The following is a 22,894-nucleotide window of genomic DNA, read 5'->3' as shown; positions in this document are numbered from 1 at the left end:
CTGTCAGACTCCTCTGTCCTTGGAACTTACCAAGCAAGAATACTGGAGTGGGTTTCCATTTCCTTGTCCAGCAGGATCTTCCCAACCCAGGGATCAAACTCACATCTCCTGCATTGTCAGGCAGATTCTTTACCACCAGGGAAGCCCTACCTTCCTTGTCAGCAGAAGAATAAAACTAGGGTCAGTGGGTGCTTTTGACTCTGAACCATTTGCTCTGGGTATGAAATTCCTAAGATTTCTCTACAAGGGTTTCTGTTTCTGCATCTTTACCTTTAAGAACATCAGTATCTGAATAAATCAGACAGAAAGTGTCCGTTAGGATAGTAACAGGGATTTTTAAGGACATTTGGAAGTGTGTTTTTCCTTTCCATCCCCCAGCACCAGCCTGGGTCCAGGCTCATCCTCTCCCCAGGACTCTGTCCTTTCTAGCTCAAGGGACTGTTCCTAAGGGGAGAGTTACCGCCATCTGTCTTGCACAGACATGAATTTCCACCTCCAGGGTACAGATTACTCAACCAAATCCCACAAACTCTGATAAATATTTGGAAAAACCACCTTCTTCCTTCAGTAACAGTTAAACATCACATAAGACTGGAGGCAGGGGTTCTCTATCCCCAGAAGGACTTCACGGGGGAAGTAGCAACTCTGTCCCTGGTTAAAGTTCCAAAGTCCTCTTTTTCCTTTTGAACAGGACTGTGGCGGGCAAAATACACATCCCTGTAAAATCACCTCGCAGCTGGAAGTACGCAAGTTTTAGCGAGTCACAAAAAATAGGGAAACTCACACAGAGTTTCCTTGGCCACTTCCCCATTTGAGTGATCACACACCCAGAGCTGCAGCTCGGAGGGTGCTCTCAGTGAGAAGGGAAAAGGTGTGTTCATAGCCACCCAGTCGGGGGAGGGCGCAAGCCCGATTGGGAAATCCCTGGACAACGAGGATATAAATTCCTGCCCGACCGCTGAGCTTCCACTGAAGGTGAAAGGCCTGGCAGCCTTCCCAGGAGACAAGCTCCAGGTGAGCAATGCAGAGCTGCAGGTAAGGGGAGGAGGGCTCGATCTGGGAGTCAGGGCGCCTGGGCTCCATCATTTCTCCAGGGAACCTCAGGAAGCTTCCCTGACATCTCTAGATCGCAGACGGTTCCTCCAGGTGGCTCCCCCCTCTCTGTGACCTTCCTCACCCATGGGGAAGGTGACTTGGATCTTTTGCGGTTTCAGATTCTCTGTCAAGAAAGGGGCTGGATCAGAGAGTTTCCAAGGACTTTCTACGATTGGAGTGAGTGAGTGAAAGTTGCTTAGTCCTGTCTTGACTCTTTTGGGACCCCTTGGGCTGTAGCCCGCCAGGCTCCTCTGTCCATAGGATTCTCCAGGCAAGAATACTGGTGTGGGTTGCCATGCCCTCCTCCAGGGGCTCTTCCTGACCCAGGGATCGATCCCAGGTCTCCTGCATTGGAGGCAGAGTCTTTGCTGTCACTGTGATTGGAGTGACGGGCGAAACTGCCATGGAATCAGGAAGAGGGGAGGAATGGCTGAGAGGGTCTGTCTCTGGCTCAGAGAAGGCTGTGCCTCTGGGACTTACACTGAGCTTAGAGGCTTTCCTCTTTGGAAAGATCACGGGATGCTTTCTTTTCCAAAGTATGAGTAACTTTTCTAACATTTGAGCTCTCGGGGTTGGCTGAGCCCCAAACCTTCTGGCCGCCTTGAAAGAGCAGCGGGCAGAGTGTGGTTAAGTGCCAGTCCCAGAGGCTGAAGGGCCCAAGTTCAAGTCCGGCTGTGCCTGTTATAACTGTATGACATCGTGCGTGTGTTCCTATGGTGACTGTCTTTTAAGAACCCTGTACTTGAGTGAATCAGGAGTACCATCAACAGAGATGGTCTACCCAATGGTTAGCAGCTCACCAGTAATCCGCGATCAGGAAACGTTAAGTAAGTGTAAGTGAAGCTGCTCAGTCGTGTCCAACTCTTTGCGACCCCATGGACTGTAGCCCACCAGGCTCCTCTGTCCATGGGATTCTTCAGGCAGGAATACTGGAGTGGGTTACCATTTCCTCCTTTAGGGGATCTTCCCACCCAGGGATTAAACCTGGATCTCCTATGTCTCCTGCATTGGCAGGTGGGTTCTTTACCACTAGGGCCACCTGGGAAGCCCAGCAGAGTAAATGAATCCAACCCACATGGAGCCTGGTGCAGTGCCAGGCACAGGGGGGTGCCATCTGAAGGTTTTCTCTCTGTGTTAACCGTCCTCCTTCTCAAATCCCAGCTCCGCTTTGGGAGCCTGTCCTCTCCCTGGCTCCCAGCTCCCTCGGGAGCCCCTGGCCCCACTCTGCTTCTAATGCTGTGTGATCCCGGGCCAGGGCGTGTCATCTTGGTAAACTGGGGCTGTTGAGTGACCTGCCCTTCGGAGTTCCTCCCGCAGCTCGCTGTCTGCGGTGGGGTGATGGGGCGTCCCTCCATGCCCCCCAGTTCACACTTCCCTGAGCTCTGCCTTCCAAACAAGGCAGGGGTGGGGAGGGGGCTCCTCCCACGTGGATCATGGAAGCAGTACCTTCCTTCAAACCTCATGACAGTCTTGTCCATTTTAATGGTATGTCCCACTTTTTAACCTGTCTGGTTATCCTAATGGGCAAGAAGAGAGTTCAGGTGGAATGGGGCAGGGGGCTGTGAAGACAGTCACTGCCGCATTTGTTCCCAGCTGGTCTGGGACCCCCCCTTTCCATGCTGCCAGCCGGCCTTCCCCCTCTCCCCGCAATGTCTCTACTCCCACCAGCCCCTCAAAGCCAGGCTGTTTGACAGTCAACACTGGGGTGACCAGGAATGCTCAGAGCTAGGATGGCAGAGGTGGCATCTGGTAAAGCACAGCTGAAGCAGAGCAAGCATGCAGCGTAGAGTCAGGTGGTCTTTTTCTTCTGTTAAGATTTATTATGTTTGGCTGTGCTGGTCTTCGTTGCTGCATGCAGGCTTCCTCTACTTGCGTGAGTGGGGGCTACTTTTTGTTGCAGTGTGCAGGCTGCTCATTGCAGTGGCTTCTCGTTGTGGGGCACAGACTGTGCACGCGGGCTTCAGCAGTTGCAGCTTCCGAGTTCTAGAGCGCAAGCTCAGTGGTTCTGACACACGGGCTTAGTTGCTCCATGGCATGTGGGATCTTCCCCGACCAGGGATTGAACCCTGCGTTGCAAGGCACGTTCTTAACCACTAGACCATCCAAGAAGCCCCAGGTGGTCTTTTCATGTCACCATCACCTGCTCTGTTCATGGGGGATACTTGATCATGACAGTGCCTTTGACAAGAGGTTCTCAAACTTGAGCTTGCTTCAGCATCACCTGAAGGACTTTATTAAAATGATGGCTGAGCCCACTCAGGGTTTTGGATTCAGTAGGTGCAGGGGAGGAAGGGGGAGGAGGACCTGCGCTGCTCCTGAGTTACCAGGTGGTGCTGAGGTGACTGGTCTGGGGACCTGGAGAACCACATCCTTAGGAGGTTAAGAGATCTCATGTCCAGAGGCGAATCAGCTGGAACAAGTGAGTATATCAGTGTTGAAACCAGACCTCAGTTTCCTCTCAATTTTGTTCCCCACTCACGAAGGCGTATTGCTTGAAGGAGGGAGGAAGAGGACAGCGAAAAGATGAAAGGGATATGGAAGTTTCCAGTTGATGGGGTCACAGGAAAAATAGTGATGAGGATGGTGTTGATCCTCTAGCTTCTCAGAATGCCTGCTCCAGTGTTCTTAGCCCTGGTTGAGCATTAAAATCACCTAGAGAGGTTTTAAAACTCCCTGTACCTGGGGCCAATTACATCAGGAACTTTGAGGGGTGAGGCTCAGGTATCTTCAGCTTTTAACACTTTCCAGGCACTTCTGATGTGTAGCCAAGGCCGATATCCACTGCTCTGTTCTACCTGCTGTGTTCCTCACTGGCACACTTTTATAACCTGTTCAGGGACTTCTTTTTCTTTAGCATCTATTTACTTATTTGCCTGCATCAGGCCTTAGTTGTGGCATGCGAGCTCTTTAGTTGCAGCATGTTGGATCTTAGTTATGACATGTTAGATCTGGTTCCCTGACCAGGGATCAAACCTAGACCCTCTGCACTGGGGGCTGGAGTCTTACCCCCTAGCCCACTAGGGGAGTCCCAGAGGAGGGATTCTTAATGTGGGGTCCACGGAAGGGGCTTAGAATTCTGGGAGTCTGTGAACTTAGATGGGAAAAAAATTACATTTCTTTTTTCACAAACATCTAAGTCTCCCCTCAGAACCTGGGTTCTAAACCTGTTATGTATCTGATTGATTCTCATTAGATAAATGGGCATTTGATTCACCAGTAGCATGAACACAGAGAAATCTGAGAATCTGTATGGAACTCCATCGAAACATTTCTGGAGCATACTTGAGTTAAGAACCTCATATGAAACATAAATAATTTCCTAAACACAGGAGGTCAGTTATCATGGCACTTGATTATGGGCCAAAAGAGCTCCATTTAAAACTGGGATATTATCTTGCTACGTGACTTGGACATATAACTTTATGTTTCTGGATGTTTCATTCATCCGATGAAATGGATGGATTAGAGAGCAGGGGTTCTTTTGTTATTTTAAAAATGGTTTTGGATAGCACCTCTTTCATTCAAATTTTTTCATGACACGTCAAGAGGAACTTTAAGAGTGCTTGGGCTTAATTGGCCATTGCTAGTCTGAGTGTGGTCAGGGGCACAGGAAGTAAGATATGTGAGGTTGTGAGTGACAGGGCCTGTGACCCACTGCAATGAGACTGTCCCTTGGAAAGACATTTAATGGAAGACAGCGCCACCACCCTGACTGGAAGACACACACCCACATGTTGAACAGGCCTGTGACCCCCCGGTCTGTGATTCCCAGCGTAGTTTTGGCACCTTGTGACAAGCAGATCACATCACCCTTAAATTAAAGGGATGAGGGCCCAATCCTGGCCCCACCACTTCTATTTGTATTTCCTTGGAGGTGTTATTGAACATCTGTAAGCCTCAATGTCTTTCTCTCTAAAAGGAAAATACTAATATCTACTTTGTAAAGTACTGAGAATGTTAAGAGAAATCATACGTGTCAAGACTTCAGCCAGTGCCTGGCACATGGGGGATGTTCAAGAAATGTCGTCATCACCATCTTAACCGTCATCATCGTCAGATTATGAGACATTGGCCTCAGAATTTCAAAACCCACTCTGAGAGGGCTGGCGTGATCAGAGGCACAGGGAGTTAACATTATCTCTGCTCTTAATTCCTGTGGGTATCTGCTTACTTTATTTAAGGATAAGCCAGGCCTAAATATCAATGCTTCTCAAATCACATGGGAGTCTTGGTAAAGCACAGACGATTCTGGTTCCCTAGGTCTGGGCTGGGGCCAGAGATTTTGCATTTCTCATAAGTGGTATATGTCCATGCTGCTGGCCCAGGGACCACACCTTGAGTAGGAAGGCTTCAGAATATTTGAGACCAAGTGTTCTTATCTGGGAGCAAGGAAGTTAACATACGGCTTTGGATGTGCCCTAAATTTTCTAGAGCTGATAGTCATCAGAATGTTTCCTGAACTGTCTGTGGTTGGCAGAATTATAAGACACCCCTCACTGATCATGCTTTGTCTAAGCCCCTCCCATTGAATGAGAGTAGGTCATACAAACATTACGGGATGGCCTTCCCACAATTAGGGGACCATATGCAGCAAAGGAGAGGGAATTTTGCAGGTGTATTTTAGGTCTCCAGGCAATTGACTTGAAATTAGTCAAATGGAAGGCCAGCCTGGCACAACCAGCTGGGCTCCTTATTTATTTGTGTATTATTTTGGCTGCACTGGGCTTTGGTTGCTGTAAATGGACTTTCTGCAGTTGCGGGGAGTGGGGCTGCTCTCTAGTTGAGGGGTGGGCTTCTCCTGTTGTGGAGCACAGGCTCTGGGTGTGTGGGTTTCTATGGTGTGTGTGGTTCACGGGCTTAGTTGCCCTGTAGCATGTGGGTTCTTTCCAGACCGGGGATTGAACTCATGTCCCCTACACTGGCAGGTGAATTCTTAACCTCTGGACCACCAGGGAAGCCCTTAGTTCTTTAAAAGAAGATCTGGGGTCACAGTCCAGAGTAAGAGAGATGTGAAGTAGAACTGAGATTGTCCCTTGGCTCTGAGGAAACAAACTGTCCTGTTGAGGAGAGGGCCCCGGGGCAGGAAGCGGCAGCGGCCTCTAGTTGCTGAAACCGGCCTTGGCTGACAGCCGGCAAGAAAATGAGGACCCCAGCTGTAGAGTTGCAAGGAACTGAATTCTGCCAACAGCCCCAGGCACGTGGGCCGGGACCCCAAGCTTTGATATCTGCCTGTGGGGCTTCCTTGGTGGCTCAGCCGGTAAAGAATCCGCCTGTAATGCGGGAGAACTGGGTTCAGTCCCTGGGTTGGGAAGATCCCCTGGAGAAGGGAAAGGCTACCCACTCCAGTATTCTGGCCTGGAGAATTCCATGGACTGTATAATCCATGGGGTCGTAAAATGTCGGACACGACTGAGCGGCTTTCACTTCACTGTGGGACCCTGAACAGAATCTGTCTGAGCAGGCAGACCCACAATGATGTGAGCTCATAATGGGGCCTGGTTTCACGTCACTGAGTCTGTGGTCTTTTGCTCCAGGGCAATAGAAAGCAAATCCAATGTCTTCATTCTTCTCCTGGATTGCTGTGCCTAAAGAGAATTTTTGTAGACAACATCCGCCTCAGATTATCTCAACACAAGTGCTGGGGTGAAAAATTGGTGTTTCTATTTGTTGTTGTTCAGTTGCTAAGTTGTATCCAACTCTTTGCATCCACATGGACTGCCGCACACCAGGCTTCCCTGTCCTTCACTGTCTCCCTGAGTTGCTCAGACTCATAGCCATTGAGTCAGTGATACCATCCAAACATTTCATCCTCTGTTACCCTCTTCTGCCCTCAATCTTTCCAGCATCAGGGTTTTTTCCAGTGAGTTGGCTCTTCACATAGGTGGCCAAAGTATTGGAGCTTCAGCATTAGTCCTTCCAGTGAATATTCAGGATTTATTTACTTTAGGATTGACTGGTTTGATCTCCTTGCTGTCCAAGGAACTCTCAAGAGTCTTCTTTAGCACCACAACTTGAAAGCATCAATTCTTGGGCGCTCAGCCCTTTGTACGGTCCAACTCTCACATCCGTACATGACCAAAGGGAAAACAGACACTCAGGACCAAGGGAATGGACCCATGGATAGAAGTAAACCTCAGCCTCCTATCAGGGTGCCCTGACTATCCGAGGTGGCCGCCATCCAGCAACAAGGGCTCAGGGTTCACCATGGTAGAAGACAGAGCTGGGGTGGGGGGTGGATTAACCAGAAATAAAACTCCGGGGGTGACCCATGTCCTCCCCGCTTCCTTCTTATGATAACCAGTCCTGTGACCATGCCTAACTTCAAGGGTACAGAGAAGTGAAATTCCTTGTGCGCCTCAAGGTAGCACCGGTGCAGATGCTGGGAACCTGAGTCTGTCAACCCCTGTGCTGCCAGAGAGGAGGCAGCATTTCAGATAGCTCAGCTTCAGGATGCTGGTCTCACACCAGGGATGGATCTGGCTGTCCTGGCTGCCTGGGAGAAGCCAGAGGGAGCACATGTGTGTGAAGGGAATGCCGCCAAAATCTTGGCTTTCTCTGCCCACTGAAGTGGAATAAAAAAACATGGAGTTTGGAGGAAATGGAAAGGCAGCTTTAATCCTCAGCCGGCAGAGGGGGAGAACACGATAGGCTCGTGCCTCGAGAACTGTGTCCCCTTCCATGAGGAACCTGGGGGCTTATATTCGATGAGGGCTCACAGTTAGGGCGAGGTGATGAGGAGCGAAGGTGTGAGGATCCTGTATTCTTTCTCTTGCATTGTTTTAAAAACAGTCATAGGCTGGCATCAAGTCGTCTGTTAATTGAGGCCGGCACTGTGGTAGCCTGTGGTTGAGTCTACTGTCTTGTGTGTTGCACTGGGCCTTCTTTCTATAATGTAAAAAAGAGAAAAACTACAAGGGGTGATCTGTGGGGAGAGTGCTGTAAAGGTGAGCAGATACAGGATGTAATTAGCATACAGTCAAAGGATAACAGGCGCAAAATGTGAGTTGGGGGGCAGAAACGCAACCTAGTTACAGACTACAGATTAGGAACAATTAAAGTAAAAACTAAGAGTGGCCAGGCCTGCTTACTCTTCTCTTTATCTTCTTCGGTCTCAGGAAAGAAAAGGAAAACTCCTCCCTCTCTTTTCCTTTTCCCTGCAACAGAAACTCTCCCTCTGGGCCCAGAGGAGAGCAAAGAGTTTCTTGGTGGGACTTCCTGGGTTGGTGGACAATCCAATCAGTTCTGGGCTGTCTTCAGGCTAATGACTGGGGATTCTTGTGCCAAGGACTTTCCCCACACCTGGTAGACCAGAATCGCTTGGGTTTCCTAGCGTGATTGGTTTATTTAGGCTTGATTTTCACCAGCTCTCTTGTCTGTGCTGGGCATAGGGCTAGGGGGAAATTATGCCTTTTGTGACCCTTAGCGGACAAGCCATTCTGGGTGGGCATATTTTCCAGGGAGTAGGAGATGATCTTTTGAAGCATAAAAAGAAAAATCTCCTCTGTTCTGACAGCTTAATAACTTGGGGAGGAAATATTTCTAAAATATATGTATGGGGGTGAATATTTGTACTCACTGCAAGCTGATGTCACAAAAATGAGCTTTTAATAACTTTTCTAATAATCTCATTTGGTTCCTGAGGCTCCTGTCAACTTAAAAAATAGTCACAACCTTAAAGTTGAGAGCTATGTTTCATTTGATGGGAATTTTTTAGGACTTCAGGCCTGGGAGACAGCATCTCAAGTAACCCTGAGAGAATTACTCTGAGGAGGTGGTGGGGAGGAGTTAGGTTGTATAGGAGTTTGCAACGAAGGGTAGGTAGTCTGAACATCAAAAGTATTTTTTGTGAATTACAGAAAACCAATCTGAAATTAAGGACTCCAGTGCCCTCCTGTGTATGGGAAGATGCAGGAGTCTGGGCTCACTGAAATCATTCTTTTCATATGTATCTCAAAACACACACCCAGTATCCTGTGTTTTTTTTTTTTTTCCCCACATCCTGAGTTCTTCAGGGCTCACTGTAGAGAGTGGCTGCACCCTAATGGATGCCAGGGCATGTGTTCTTCTTCCTGAGTGCCCTGGAGGGCTGGAAACGCTGATGACTGTGACATCCTTGTTTACTGATATGGCAGGAAATACTCCATTTCTCACTCCTATTAGTGAGTAAAGAGGAATTTAAGCTGCCAGTCCATGTTATTCTGGTCTAGGTTGGTCCAGCTCTGCCTCTCTGGGTTTTATTCAGTCTCTTTTGAGTATATGGCTCAGATGGCAAATAATCTGCCTGCAATACAGGAGACCCAGGTTCTATCTCTGGGTCAGAAAGATCCCCTGGAGAAGGAAATGGCAACCCACTGCAGTATTCTTGCCCAGGAAATCCCATGGATAGAGGAGCCTGGCGAGCTACAGTCCACGGGGTTGCCAGAAGTCAGACATGACCGAGTGACTGACGCTTTGGGTAGATGCTCAGTCTTTGAGAGTTTCTGACCTTGCCACCTACTTCTCGCCAGGACCAGAGTCTGAGAACTGGGGAAGCCGTGTCCCCAGGGTGTGATGGGGAGGGTGGCTGGTCCCCATCTGCTGGCCCGGGGGCTCCTCACTGGCTTCCATGAAGAGGCTCCTGGGCCTGCCTGGTCACACAGTGTCCACCTAACATCTCCTGCTGAAGTTCATGGCTGGGAAACCCGGGGTCTGGTCTTGCCTGGGAGTCAGAGCCAATGCATTGGCTGACAGGGCCCCACTGTACACCTTGATGGCCCCATGGGCTCTGAACGACCGCGGCTTGCTGGGAATGAAACACATGAGTGGAGTATTTGGGTGGCAGGATGAGCTGGGCTGATTTGCTGAATCTCTTGGTTCATGGTTCCTGGGGCAGAAGTTGGTCACAGTTTAAAAAGTTCGACAGGGAATGAGTGATTTTATTTTTTTATTTAATTTAAAAAATTTATTTTTGTTAAAAATTTTTTTTATTGGCGTATAGTTGATTGATAATGTTGTGTTAGTTTCAGATGTACAGCACAGTGAATCAGTTTTATATATACATACATCTATTTGCTCCTTTTTATTTTTGAGATTCTTTTCCCATTAGGTCATTACGCAGTATTCAGTGGGGTTCTCTGTGCTGTACAGCAGGTCCTTGTTGGTCTCCTGTTTTATATGCAGTAGTGTGTATTGGTCAGTCCCGATTTCCCAGTTTATCCCTCCCCCCTTCTTTACCCCCCGGCAGCCATAAGTTTGTTTCTCCATCTGTAGCTCTGCTTCTGTTTTGCAGATCAATTCACTGGGAAAGGGTGATTTTAGAGAGAAAGGCACTTACTGGTAGACAGTACAATAGAGAGTGTGTAGCTCATGGTGGAGCTGAGTCTGAGCCTTACCAAGTTCTCCCCTTTGAGATTCCGCCGAATGTGGCCCAGTGGCTGGTTCTGCCAAAGAAGGGTCTTCCGGTGCCCTGGCTTCCAGTTAGCGCATCTGTCCCCCTGACCCCATTAGGGTCAAGGCTTGCCACTGACACAGCCACGCAGACCTGAAGCAGTCCCACCGTCCTGCTCCAAATTCCCTTAATCCCAGGCGGGAGGGAAGTGCGAGCTTCTCTTTGCTGCAGGACAAAAGTAGTGTGTGGACATCTCTCAGGGATTCCGCTCTGAACCAACACGTTTGTCTGCCTCAAACCTGTCTGTAATTTCTCTGTATCTGAAGTTAGAGAATCTCAAATGCCTAACATTCTGTGCTTCCCAGAGACCTAGTTCCAACTACTTTTTATTTGGCTTCAACATTGAATTAGTAGTTGCTTTTCCAAGCTTAATTTTGATGTAAATATTTATTTCCCCATAGGTTTCAGGGGGTTTTGTATCGCATCCCTGAAACACCCTGTTTAGATTTTTAGGAATTTGCAAACTGGACGTGACTCAGCGGTAGGCGTGAGGCTGGAGAGATATTTGACTTCACCGATAGTCAAGGTCTGGCACCGCGTCTCTGTGTGCTGGATGACTGTACTTCCTGACTCATAGATGGAAGCCACTCGTAGTGGCTTAAAACCTTCCGGGAACAAGAGAAGGTAGGAATAAAGAAAAGTTTCATCTTCTAGGTGAATTAAGAGAGATACTCAAATATACTAGAGAGTAAATCTTTTGCTCCTTTTATCTCTGGAGCTAACGTTTGCTTATTTTACTCTCAATAAACTTTCAGGGGTTCAGGGGAAAGTATGTATGTGTGTGTCCGTGTGTGTGTGTGTGTGTGTGTGTGTGTGTGTATATGGCCCAGGTGGGACTAGGGTGGGCCCAAGCAGGGCTGGGGGTCCAGCCAGGGTTTGGGGGCCCAGGCCTCTCTTCTGAAAACTATGGGAAATTACTATTTACATCAAAATTAAGCTTGGAATTTTTTTTTTCTAAATTAAAAGCGGAAGCAAAATGAAAAGTATTTGGATCTAAGTTTCTGAGAAGCACAGAGGTCATGAGGGGTCATGAAGGGGTCAAGGGCCCAGAAAGAGAGACACACAGAAAGACAGAGAAGATGAGAATAAACCAAAATTGGTGACTCTGGGTAAGATACACTGGGCCTCCCAGGGGGCTCAGTGGTAAGGAATCCACCTGCCAATGCAGGAGACACAGGTTCGATTCCTGAGTCAGGAAGATCCCCTGGAGGAGGCAGTGGCAACCCACTCCAGTATTCTTGCCTGGAGAATCCCATGGACGGATAAGCCTGGCGGGCTACAGTCCATGGGGTCTCAAAGAGTCAGACCTGACTGAGCGACTAAACAGTTATAACAAGGTAAGATACATACTGGTGTTCTACCTTTTAGTTTATATAACTTCCTGCAACTCTTTAGTCTGTTGGAATTGTTCAGAATTAAAGTAAAAGGCAAAGTAACCACCTGCACACCTGTAGGCTGCATGTTCATCCTTGAGCAGGAGTCAGGCCCAGGGTCGCAGGCAGGTACGGTCACCTGGGTCTCAGGCGGCCTGTGGTGGAGGCTGCTCAGGCCTCCGCCTCCTTCCCGCCCCTTCCCCTCCCTGGGCACCCCTGGCTTAGGTTGAACCATCAACAGTTTCCACCTTACTTCATTCTTTTTCTTTTTTTTCAATTTTTCCCACATTTTTCGTTATTTTCTGAGCCTGGCCCTGCTTCGCCTCCTATTCCTCTCTACTTTTACACTGAGTTCAGCAAAACAGGTCATTTGACAGAAGCAAAAAATAAAGCTAGAGCTGTAACTCAAATACTTGGAACCAAATGCCTTTACAATTTCTTTCTTCCAGTAAGAAGGTCATCTCAGGTTCAAGCAGAAATGTCAAACTGCCTATAATTTAAAGACACATTTAAAGAAAGTAGAACAGGAAAACAGCATTTTGCTGCAAAATGAATTCTTCTTCCTCGGGGCTGCCAAAACCTGATGTTTCCCACACTGCGGCAGCTCTGGTTCCAGCCTGCTTCTGAGGTTTAGATGATTGAAAATGATCACTGCTATGTGTTTGTGGTTTAATTGTCTGAAGCCACTTCCTGGAGAGGTCACAGGGAAGCTGCTGTTTTGCCAAAGTCCACAGAGAGGGCTGGAGACAGCTGCCTTTGGCTGGGGGCCCAGGCGGGTCTGGGGGGTCCAGGCCAGGGACTGGGGAGCCTCGGTGGCACTGGGTGCCCAGGAGGGGATCCGTGGCCCAGAGGGGGCTGGGGGTCCAGGCGGGGGGGTCGGGAGCCCAGGTGACACGGGGGGGTGGCACGAGGTGGGGCTACAGGGGCCGTAGCGGTGGCTTGGGGAGCCACCGTGGGGCTAGGAGTCCAGGCAGGGCCTAGGGTCCATGTGGGGGTTGGGGGACCCAGGTGGGACTGGGGGGTCTAGGTAGGGGGTTAGGGGCCCAGGTGGGGCTCAGGGTCCAGGTGGGAGACTGGGGAATCAGGTGGGACTGGAGGGTCCAGCAGGGGTCAGGGATGGATGGGCAGGGGCTGGTCTGGGAGGAGAGCAATAGTGTAGAATTTTGTCCCCCTGGAACAGGATGTCTGTGTTGGGTCAGCCCTACTCCTCACCCCCACCAGATGTGGTTTCGAGAGGAGAGTTGAAGAGAAAGTGGCGCGAGATTTCTTGGATCTCCTCCCAGCTCCAAGGCTTCAGCAGGCAGCCACCCCAGAGTGGACGCAGCCTGACTCTTGGGATCAGAGTGACTTTAAAAGTGGTTACAAACCTTCTCCCCATCAGAGGAGGCTAAGCCTGAGCCTTGGGGGTGCTTTCATCCCAGGAGAGTTGAGATGACTTTTTACGGTCAATGGGCAGAAACGTTTTATTTTTAAGAGTCAGGTCTCAGAAAGAAGAGCAGTGAGAATGTTAAGTGTGACAGATCCCTGTGCGGCTCCTTCCCTGAGCGCCTTGAAATTAGGGGTTCAGGATAGGGGTGACAGGAAGCCTGAACCAAGAGGGCAGTCGGGGTGGGGGTGGGGGCAGCTCCATGAAGGCACTGAGGACCAGGCTCCTTCCGCACATGACCTGCACACGGCCCTATCCAGCCACCGTCTCCACACTGAGCTGGCAGCAAGGCAGACTTTGCAGCTAAGTCTTTGAAGTTTTTCAGGATAGTTTTAAGTTGACGTCTGGGAGGATCATACATTTCCATTTACATTTCGTTGGCCCAGATTTTGTCATGAGGCCACTCCTAGTTGCAAGAGAGGCTGGGAAATGTAGTCTTTGTGTGGGATGGGAGGTGCTCAGTTAAGAATTGGGGGGCGGTTTCTGTTACTGGGAAAGCGGACCCTGGAGAAGGAAGTTAGCATCTGTCATAGAAACTTTGTTTCTAAAGACTAGAGGCTTTGGAATCTCCAATCCTGGGTTTAAACATCAACCCCACGTACTAGCTGTGAGACATTGGCCAAGCTGCTTCACCTTTTTAATCTCTTCTACTTTATCATCCATGGATTTGGCATGATATTCACATCACAGGGGCAAAACAAAAGAACCAACACTCAGTATTTAGCACAGCAGCCGTCACTGGTCCCCTGGCTCCTGTGTCAGTGGCTCTGACTTCACTCACTTATTCGGATTATGGTACTGATTGCTGTTGTTCGCTCACTAAGCTGTATCTGACTCGTTGCGACCCCACGGACTGCAGCACACAGGACCCCCTGTCCTTCAGCATCTCCCGGAGTTTGCTCAAACTCATGTCCATTGAATCAGTGATGCCATCCAACCATCTCACCCTGTCACCCCCTTCTCCTCACACCCTCAACCTTTCCCAGCATCAGGGTCTTTTCTAATGAGTTGGCTCTTCACATCAGGTGGCCAAACTATTGTAGCTTCAGTTTCAGCATCAGTTCTTCCAAAAAATATTCAGGGTTGCTTTCCTTTAGGATTGACTGGTTTGATCTCCTTGCTGTCCAAGGGATTCTCAAGAGTCTTCAAAAGCTCACAGTTCAAAAGCATCAGTTTTTAAGCCTTCTTTATGGTCCAGCTCTCACACCTGTACATGACTCCTGGTATTGATTGTACGTGTGTTTAACTCCTATTTCTTTCAGTCCTCACTAGAGATCTCAGGAGTCTGGCTAGGACCAGTACAACTAGCATGGGATTAGCTGCCTGTGTTAGTCGCTCAGTTGTGTCTGACCCTCTGTGACCCCTTCGACTGTAGCTTGCCAGGCTCCTCTCTCCACAGGATTTCCCAGGCAAGAATACTGGAGTGGGTTGCCATTTCCTTCTCCAGGGGATCTTCCTGACCCAGGGATCGAACCTGGGTCTCCCACATTGTGGGCAGATTCCTTACCATCTGAGCCACCAGGGAAGTCCCTGTCCAAAGAGGATAAAGCAACATGGTCAATGTCGGGGTTACCTTTACGCGAAGTAAATGGCCTGGTGAAACTTGGGTGGGGTTAGAGGCAAAGTTACAGGAACAGAAGCAGGAAGAGCTGATGGTGAGACAGCCCAGAGTGGACACCCAGCTAAGGGGAAAGTCTCAGGTCCTCCATGTCACCACTTGTCACCAGTAGGGGCACTCAGGACACAGCTCTGAGCCGCCACCTTCTGGTGGCTGCCCAGTGATGAGGTGGGGGAGGTTTCTAGAGTTCAAGGATCACTTCCTCTGTCTGCCCACACGGCCCTGGCAAGCTAAGAGCTATTCGCATTTGCTGTGAGCCATTCTGAATGATATCTGTGCCAGGAATGGGGAACAAGCCAAACTCCTTCAAGAACATGAAGGTGGGTTCTGGCAAGGGTGTTTTTATCTGGATTCATTCATCACTCCCAGCCCCCTAGCTGACTTTCAGGCGTACACATTCCCTGGTACTTTCTGGGAGTGGGCACCACGTAGTCCATGGGAACTGGATAAGATGGAGCCTGTGTCCTCATGGGCTTCCCAGGTTGGCTCAGTGGTAGAGAATCTGCCTGCCAATGCAGGAGACGTGGGTTTGCTCTTCCCCTGGGTTGGGAAAATCCCCTGGGGGAGGGCATGGCTACTCACTCCAGTTTTCTCGCCTGGAGAATCCCATGGACAGAGGAGCCTGACAGGCTACAACCCATAGGGTCACATAGAGTGGGACACTGAGCCGCTGAGTATTGTGTCCTCAAATCTGTCTCCACCCCTGGGGTCCGCAGGTGTGGTCCAAGGCCTGATGGCGCCCACTTCATTCCCTCCTGGGGTAACTCCTCCCTCTGCAGGTGGGGGTATTTACCTGCCCCACAGATGGCAGGTTTGGCCACGTGTCTTGCTTTGGCCAACGGAATGTGGGCCAACAAGAGTGAGCTAGTTCTGAGCAAGCAAGACCTCGCGCGCTCTTGCCCACGTTGTTTATGGTTTGCCATCACATGAGAACATCGCCTCCCAGAAAGTCACTGGTCCAAGGAGAGTGAGACAGCGTTGAGCTGACTTGGGTCCCACCTGAAGCTCGGAGCTGAGCCTAACCCAGCGTAATCTAGGTCGGCCAGCCTCCATCTCACCCACAGACCTGTGAGCGGGAACGAAAGACTGGCGTTCTATGGCGCTGGTTTGGGGCTGGCTTGTTAGGAGTATTGTTGTGGCAGTGGCTGGCGATACAACAGGCAACTGTGATAGAGCGTGAGAGGGACCAGGGGAGATGCGGACGGTCCGGGGGGAGGTGTGGGGGTCCCATGGGGGAGGTGTGGGGGGCATCTGATACTCCAGCTCTGGGGAGGTTGATGGGGAGGAATGCTTTGTGAACTGGTGTAAAATATTCAGTTTTTGGCCCTCATTTTGCTTTTTCCTCTGGGATGCTCTAGACCACAGATTATATAGAATTCCTCAGGTTATGTCAGAATTGTGTGTAAAATAAGAGTTAATCCGAAGGAGATCAGCCCTGGGATTTCTTTGGAGGAATGATGCTAAAGCTGAAAATCCAGTACTTTGGCCACCTCATGCGAAGAGTTGACTCATTGGAAAAGACTCTGATGCTGGGAGGGACTGGGGGCAGGGGGAGAAGGGGACAACAGAGGATGAGATGGCTGGATGGCATCACGGACTCGATGGACGTGAGTCTGAGTGAACTCCGGGGGTTGGTGATGGACAGGGAGGCCTGGCGTGCTGCGATTCATGGGGTCGCAAAGAGTCGGACACGACTGAGCGACTGAACTGAACTGAACTGATAAGGACTATAGCAAAAGTTCTCTGACAAGTTATATTTAACTTGATAGTTATATTGACTTACAGTTATATTTCACTTAAAGTTATATTTAACTTTAATATGAAGGCCTTTTGACTTTGTGATTCATTCACTCATCCCTCACTCAATAGACAGGAGTTAGGAAACAGCTCTGAACAAAATGAATTAGAAGGAGCACCTGAAGCTTACAGGCTGGTGAGATGAGACATAGTTGATGATAAATGTCAAGAGAGCAATAGAGCTGGAAAGGAAAGATGGAGTGTCGGGGCAGAAGCGGATGCAATTATACGGCAGGTTGGGGAAGACCTCGTGAAGAGTGGTGTTTGAGGCAAGACACTAGCAGTGGCCTTAGGTGAGGAAAGAACCTCTTGGGCCGAGGAGCTGGGAGTGCTAGGCACGTTTCAGGAGAGAGAGAGACTTAGGGTACAAAACTCCTATTTCAAGTGAAAATTGCCAGAGAGGAAGAACAGATTAAAAAACTTTGAGTTTTCTTGTTAAAAAAAATAATGAAAGTCTAGGCTACAAGGTTTCTGTTGTCAGGTAAAAGCTCCAGAAAGCAGCCCAGGACCACCCTCGCGGGGTCCTCTCTTCCGGTGTGGTGGCTTCTGGTGACACCCGCTCCGTCTGTCTCCTCCTCTAGGCTCTGGTGTGCTGGGCTGGCAGTCTCCCCTTCCCGTGTCCTCCAGAAGTTTCTGGGAGCCATGTTCCTCTTGTCCGTATTGATAATGGGTGTGTCCACCTTCGCCGTGCACGTGGGTAAGTGGTGACTCTCAGCTGGAGGGGCTTGCCTGCAGCTTCTCTGGGGATGTTGTTTAGTCACCAAGCTGACTCTTTGCAACCCCATGGACTGTAACCCGCCAGGCTTCTCCGTCCATGGGATTCTCCAGGCAAGAATACTGGAGTGGGTTACCATTTCCTTCTCCAGGGGCTCTTCTAGACCCAGGGGTCAAACCTACGTCTCCTGCATTGGCAGGCATATTCTTTACCACTGAGCCACCTGGGGATAGGAGTTGCTTTTATCTAGGGAAGTTTTGTTGTTATCGAGAAGCAAGGTGTGGCCATCCATGCCTTGGTAGGAGACACAGTCTTCTCTTGCCGTTCTCCTCTGGTGGATGAGTTTGCTGTGGGCGTCAGTCACTCCTGCCAAAGGAACAAACCGAAGAGACAGTGCTTTTGCCCTTGATAAAGGGTGCCTTTGGATTTTTACCATCCAATGTGTTGGAACTAAGCTGAACTCAATCAAGATTGACTCTGAATGGCCAGCTGTCATCAAGTCAAAAATAAGGCCAAACTTGAGACTTGCCTGGCGGCCCAGTAAAGTTAGGTAAGACCTTGCCTTCCAATGCAAGGGCTGTGAGTTTGGTCCCTGGTCAGGGAGCTAAGATCCCACATGCCCCACAGCCAAAAATCCAAAACATAAAACAGAGACAGTATTGTAACAAATTCAGTAAAGACTTTAAAACTGGTCCACATTAAAAAAAAAAAAATTCTTAAAAAAGACCAAAATTTTTTTTGTTATCTTGTGAACCTAATTTAACTCTTCCCACAAAATGTAGATGGACCTTGTTAGCAGCCCTAATGTCATTATCTGGGAGCTTTGAGAGCATTGTGAACTCTCAGATTTGTTGGTGGGGCCCCCCATCATCGGGGCATGTAATGTCCCTGGAGAGACCCAAAACCTGACCGTGGATTCTCTGTCCTTCAGGGGCCGCAGGAAGCTGCCGATTTCATGGGAGGCACCCCAAAACGAGGTTCCAGCTAGAAGGGGAGCCTTTGGTCTTGAGGTGCCCCCAGGTGCTCCACTGGGAGTCTACCAGCGCCCATGTCAACGTGACTTGGCGTAGGAATGACTCCGCCGCAGCAGGCCCAGCGGAAGAAGAGTCGCGCGTGTGGGTCCAAGACGGAGCTCTCTGGATCGTGCCAGCCTCCCGGGCAGACTCCGGCTCCTACATCTGCACCACCAGGTCAGCGCCTTGGGGACAGGAAGAGGGGAGGGGGCTCTCCCACAGCAGATGCTTGTGTAGCATCTCCAGAACAACCTGGGCTTCCAAATGCAGCCCACAGGTGGGGACCCACTTTACGTCTGCCTCACTGTTCCTGAAGTGCCTCCTAGCCGCGAGCCTGTCCCCGGACGTCCTCACGGTGCCCGCTCTCCCCTTCACTGAAGTCTTTGTCTAAGTGTCACCTCTAGGAAGAGGATGTCCCTGGCTGCTTTGTCTAGAGCGGGATTCCTGTCTCTCTCTCACCTGAACCTGTAGTTCTGTCTCCATCTGGCACACGTGTACTGATTCAATGTATTTAAGGCCTTGTCCACCCCATTAGAACAGACACTCCAGAGCGCAGGGCCGTGGTTTGTTTTGTTCACTGCTGAATCCACAGGAGCTTAAGGAATACATGCAGGACCCTGAGTCGGATTGGAGACGGGGGAGAGACTTTAGGAAGCAGTTAATGCAAATGCTTATTGGGGCGGGGAGAGCCAGGCTCATAAAGTTCTCCCAGGTGGTGCCTGTGGAGCTGAGGCTGGAACCCGCAGTTCCTGACATGGGGCTTGGTTCCCCCTTCTTTGTCCTGCTGCTTTTTTCCTCTTTAATTGTGGCGACACAAGGATAATACAACATTTACCATTTTAACCTTAAAAAAAAATTTTTTTTAATATTCAGCTGAATCTATTTTAATTTGTTTCTAAATTTTAAATGGGCTTCTCCGATGGCTTGGTGGGTAAAGGACCTGCCTGCAGTACAGGAGATACAGGAGACGCGGGTTCGATTCCTGGGTCAGGAAGATCCCCTGGAGGAGGAAATGGCAACCCACTCCAGTATTCTTGACTGAAAAACCTCATGGACTGAGGAACCTGGCAGGCTCTAGTTCAAATGGTCGCAAAGAGTTGGACGTGACAGTCACTAAGCACGCGTAGCCGCTTTGCAGTGTGGCGTCAGTCTCTGCTGCACAGCACAGTGAGGCGGCTGAGCCTGTGCGTGCATCCACTCCCTTCTGGCCTTCCCATTCAGGTCACCGCAGAGCACTGACTATGTTCCCTGTGCTGGACAGCGTGTTCCCATCAAGTGTCTATTGTACACATAGTGTCAATAGTGTCTGTGTGTCAATTGCAGGCTTCCAACTCTCTGTTTCTATTAATATCACCATTGTGCCTCTGCCTTTTCTCCAGTTCTAAGGTCTTGATAGAATGATGATACTGAGATTATTGTTAGACCAACCGAAAAAACAGAACCCAAACAAACTTACCAAGTTCATTTCCCCCATGCAGTATTGAAAAAAATACTTCACAGATCTTATTCAAAGATCTTAGCAGTTTCCTGATATGTGATTTCAGTTGATACATGATTTCCAAGAGAAGTAAAGGGGATATTCTTTCTATGGAAACTGGCTCTTCGGAAACAGTCTCTCCATCTGGATAAGGTTTCCTGGGCTAGGAATTTGGAGCATGTTGGGGCTGTGCTGACGCACCCCCCAGAACCTGGGAGGGCGTAGACCCCTTTGAAGAGGCCTTGGAGTTTCTTGTGTACGTGTGCTAAGTTACTTCAGTTGTGTCCGACTCTTGGCAACCCCATGGCCTATAGCCCGCTGGGCTCCTCTGTCCCCGGGATTCTCCAGGCAAGAATACTGGAGTGGGTTGCCATTTCCTTCTCCACTAAGAAACTGGAATTTCTTCTGAGTGGCCTCAATGGCCTTGAAAGCAGGCTTGTGAAGGGTCCTTTGAGAAACATGCAGAATACATCACCATTCCTATATGACAATTATGACACGGTACTTCTTTTGCCCCCCAAAGATTCAAAAGGACTAGGGACAGAAATACTACAATGCTAATGAGAAAAATACGGAATGAAGTATTCACCGAGATTGGGGAAGTTATTCTTAATTTCATTAAGTTTTACTTTCATCCTGCCTTGCCATTTAGTATTCTTTTCTCCCCTTTTCAATCAGAAATGCCTCTTACTGTGACAAAATGTCCGTTGAGCTCAGGGTTTTCGAGAAGACAGACGCCTCGGTGCCTCTCATCTTCTACCCACAAATTATACCCTTGTCAGCCTCTGGGCTACTAGTTTGTCCTGATCTGAGTGAGTTCATCGGTAACAATGCTGATGTGAAGATTCAGTGGTACAAGGTACGTCTCTAAAAGTTGCCATTTAATGAATACATGTTTGAAGGGCCATAGAAAAGATATAAAATGCCCATTCTGAAGGCAATATGTTCACTTTTCTGTTTTTTTAACCAGTGATTTTTAAAGAGGGCCATGATTAGTATATTCTGTGTATCTTTATGAGGCTTGAGTAAACATCCTCAGATAGTGATTTGAAAAGACAGAGTGTGAAATGAATGAAGAATAAATAAAAGCTGAAGAAAGCAGCTTTTTACTCTGTGCTGTGTCTATAGAAATTTAGAAAGAACTGTTTAACAGCTTTATGTACGTGTTAGTAGAGTTTTTGTAAAAGCACAGGAAAATTAACCTTTGGGTTAAAGGAGTCCACATTGGTGCAGACATGATTTCCTGCCTTGTCTGATAGATACTGTTGTCAGCTCCCTCGTGGGGACAAGGGGTGGGCAGAAGGCAGCCGCGGGGCAGTGAGCTGCCTCTCCTTTGCTTGTTTTTTAACTTTTTATTTTGTATTGGAGTATATTTAATTAATGATGTTGTGATAGTTGCAGGTGGACAGCAAAGGGGCTCAGCCATGCAGATACACGTACCCATTCTCCCCCAAACTCCCCTCCCACCCAGGCCGCCACGTAACATTGAGCAGAGTTCCCTGTGCTATAGAGTAGGTCCTTGCTTTTATCCATTTTAAATGTTAGCTGCTACTCCTTTTTGGATGTTAACTATCCAGTTAAGTATAGTTTTCACGTTTTTAAATGGTTTAAAAAATTAAAAGAAGACTATTATTTCATGGCCTGTGTAACTGATATAAAACTCGAATCTTAGTCTCTGTAAGTAATGTTTTACTGAGCCAGGCTCATTTGTTTCTGTTTTTATGGGGCAGCGACAACTGAGTTGAGTAGTTGGACAGAAGACATGTGGCCTAAAATATTTACTTTCTGGCTCTGTACAGAAAAAGTTTGCTGACCCCTGATATAGACTGTGAGTTGATACTGAAAAGTACAGTTACTTGTTTAAAAATGGATAGAAATGAACACTTTAGTAAAAAAAAATAGGTTGACCAATTGACAAGCATTCTAACTACAAAAATAGCTATAGTATGTCAAGTTAATATTGGAAACTTTTAAGTGACTTTCAGATAAAATGATTTTCAGAGTTGGCCAAAAAGTCCATTCAGTTTTTTGTATAGGATGGCATGGCAAAGCCTGAACGACCTTTTTAATGAACCCAGTGAAGTAGCCAGCTCTTATGAATTAGTCCACCCAACAGAGGAACTCTTGGTTTCGTAAGAGCATAGAAAGGTCAAGGGAGAGATTTTACAATAGGAAAGAGCATTGATTCTGGGGGGTGACCAGTCTGGATTGGAAACCCTGCATCTTCAGTGACCTGTTGTCTAGCCTTGGTCAGCTTCTTTCCCTCTTTAGCCTGTTTTCTCTGCACGGCGGCAGTGCATGCCTCCTCACCTGGGACTTCTCGAGTGGACGTGGAGCAAGTGTGTGACACACCCTGGGCAGTGCTTGGTGTGTAAATGCGGGTGGACAGGGGCATCCTGGTAGCACTTATCATGTCAGTTCCCGTCCCAAGAGTGCTGACTGTCGCTGGGCATGCCCTGTGTCCAGGCCTGCTCTCAAGTCCCCGACATGAACCCAGTGCAGCAGGGGCTGTTAGCATCTCCATTTTATGGATTAGGAGAGGGAGACACACAAGTGTGAGTACCGTGCCCAAGGTCACTCAGCCGGCAGAGGGTGAAGTCAGACCTCCGACGGTGGAGGCCAGAATGCGCACATCCCTGCCACACGGGGTACCCTGGAGACCGGTAGACCCTGGAAGAACCGTGTGGCTCTGCCCTGTTTTACCTTTTTAAACTTAATCGACACACTAGAGCCTGTTCACATTTGCAGTACACTAATCAGAAACCCACACTCTGTGTGTGTGTGAGTCGCTCAGTCGTGTCCAACTCTTTGGGACCCCAGGGACTGTAGCCTGCCAGGCTCCTCTGCCTGTGGAATTCTCCAGACAAGAATACTAGAGTGGGCTGCCAGTTCCTCCTTCAGGGGATCTTCCTGATCCAGGGATCAAAACCGGTCTCCCACATTGCAGGCAGAT

At 48.9% G+C, this 22,894-nt stretch overlaps 1 protein-coding gene across 17 annotated transcripts in view; it reads left to right on the top strand.

Moving 5' to 3' along the window:
• Positions 1–691: 691 nt before the first annotated feature.
• IL1R2 (interleukin 1 receptor type 2) overlaps positions 692–22,894 on the top strand; it is a 198,842-nt gene continuing 176,639 nt past the window's right edge. For 3 of the 17 annotated variants that reach the window (XR_011255769.1, XR_011255770.1, XM_069583816.1), the window contains exons 1-4: positions 804–1,014; positions 17,318–17,433; positions 18,383–18,641; positions 20,620–20,800. Coding sequence is in view for 14 of the 17 variants with exons in the window: in XM_069583816.1 (XP_069439917.1) it covers positions 17,379–17,433; positions 18,383–18,641; positions 20,620–20,800 (495 nt within the window). In the remaining 3 variants the exon portion in view is untranslated. Of the gene's footprint in view, positions 1,015–1,214; positions 1,277–10,923; positions 11,147–17,317; positions 17,434–18,382; positions 18,642–20,619; positions 20,801–22,894 lie in introns of all 17 variants that reach the window. The other 14 variants (XR_011255768.1, XM_069583802.1, XM_069583811.1 and 11 more) reach the window with 12 other exon arrangements.

Source organism: Ovis canadensis, chromosome 3 (genome assembly GCF_042477335.2).
Source record: "Ovis canadensis isolate MfBH-ARS-UI-01 breed Bighorn chromosome 3, ARS-UI_OviCan_v2, whole genome shotgun sequence".
Lineage (NCBI taxonomy): Eukaryota > Metazoa > Chordata > Mammalia > Artiodactyla > Bovidae > Ovis > Ovis canadensis.
This window is presented reverse-complemented; position numbering and strand designations above follow the sequence as displayed.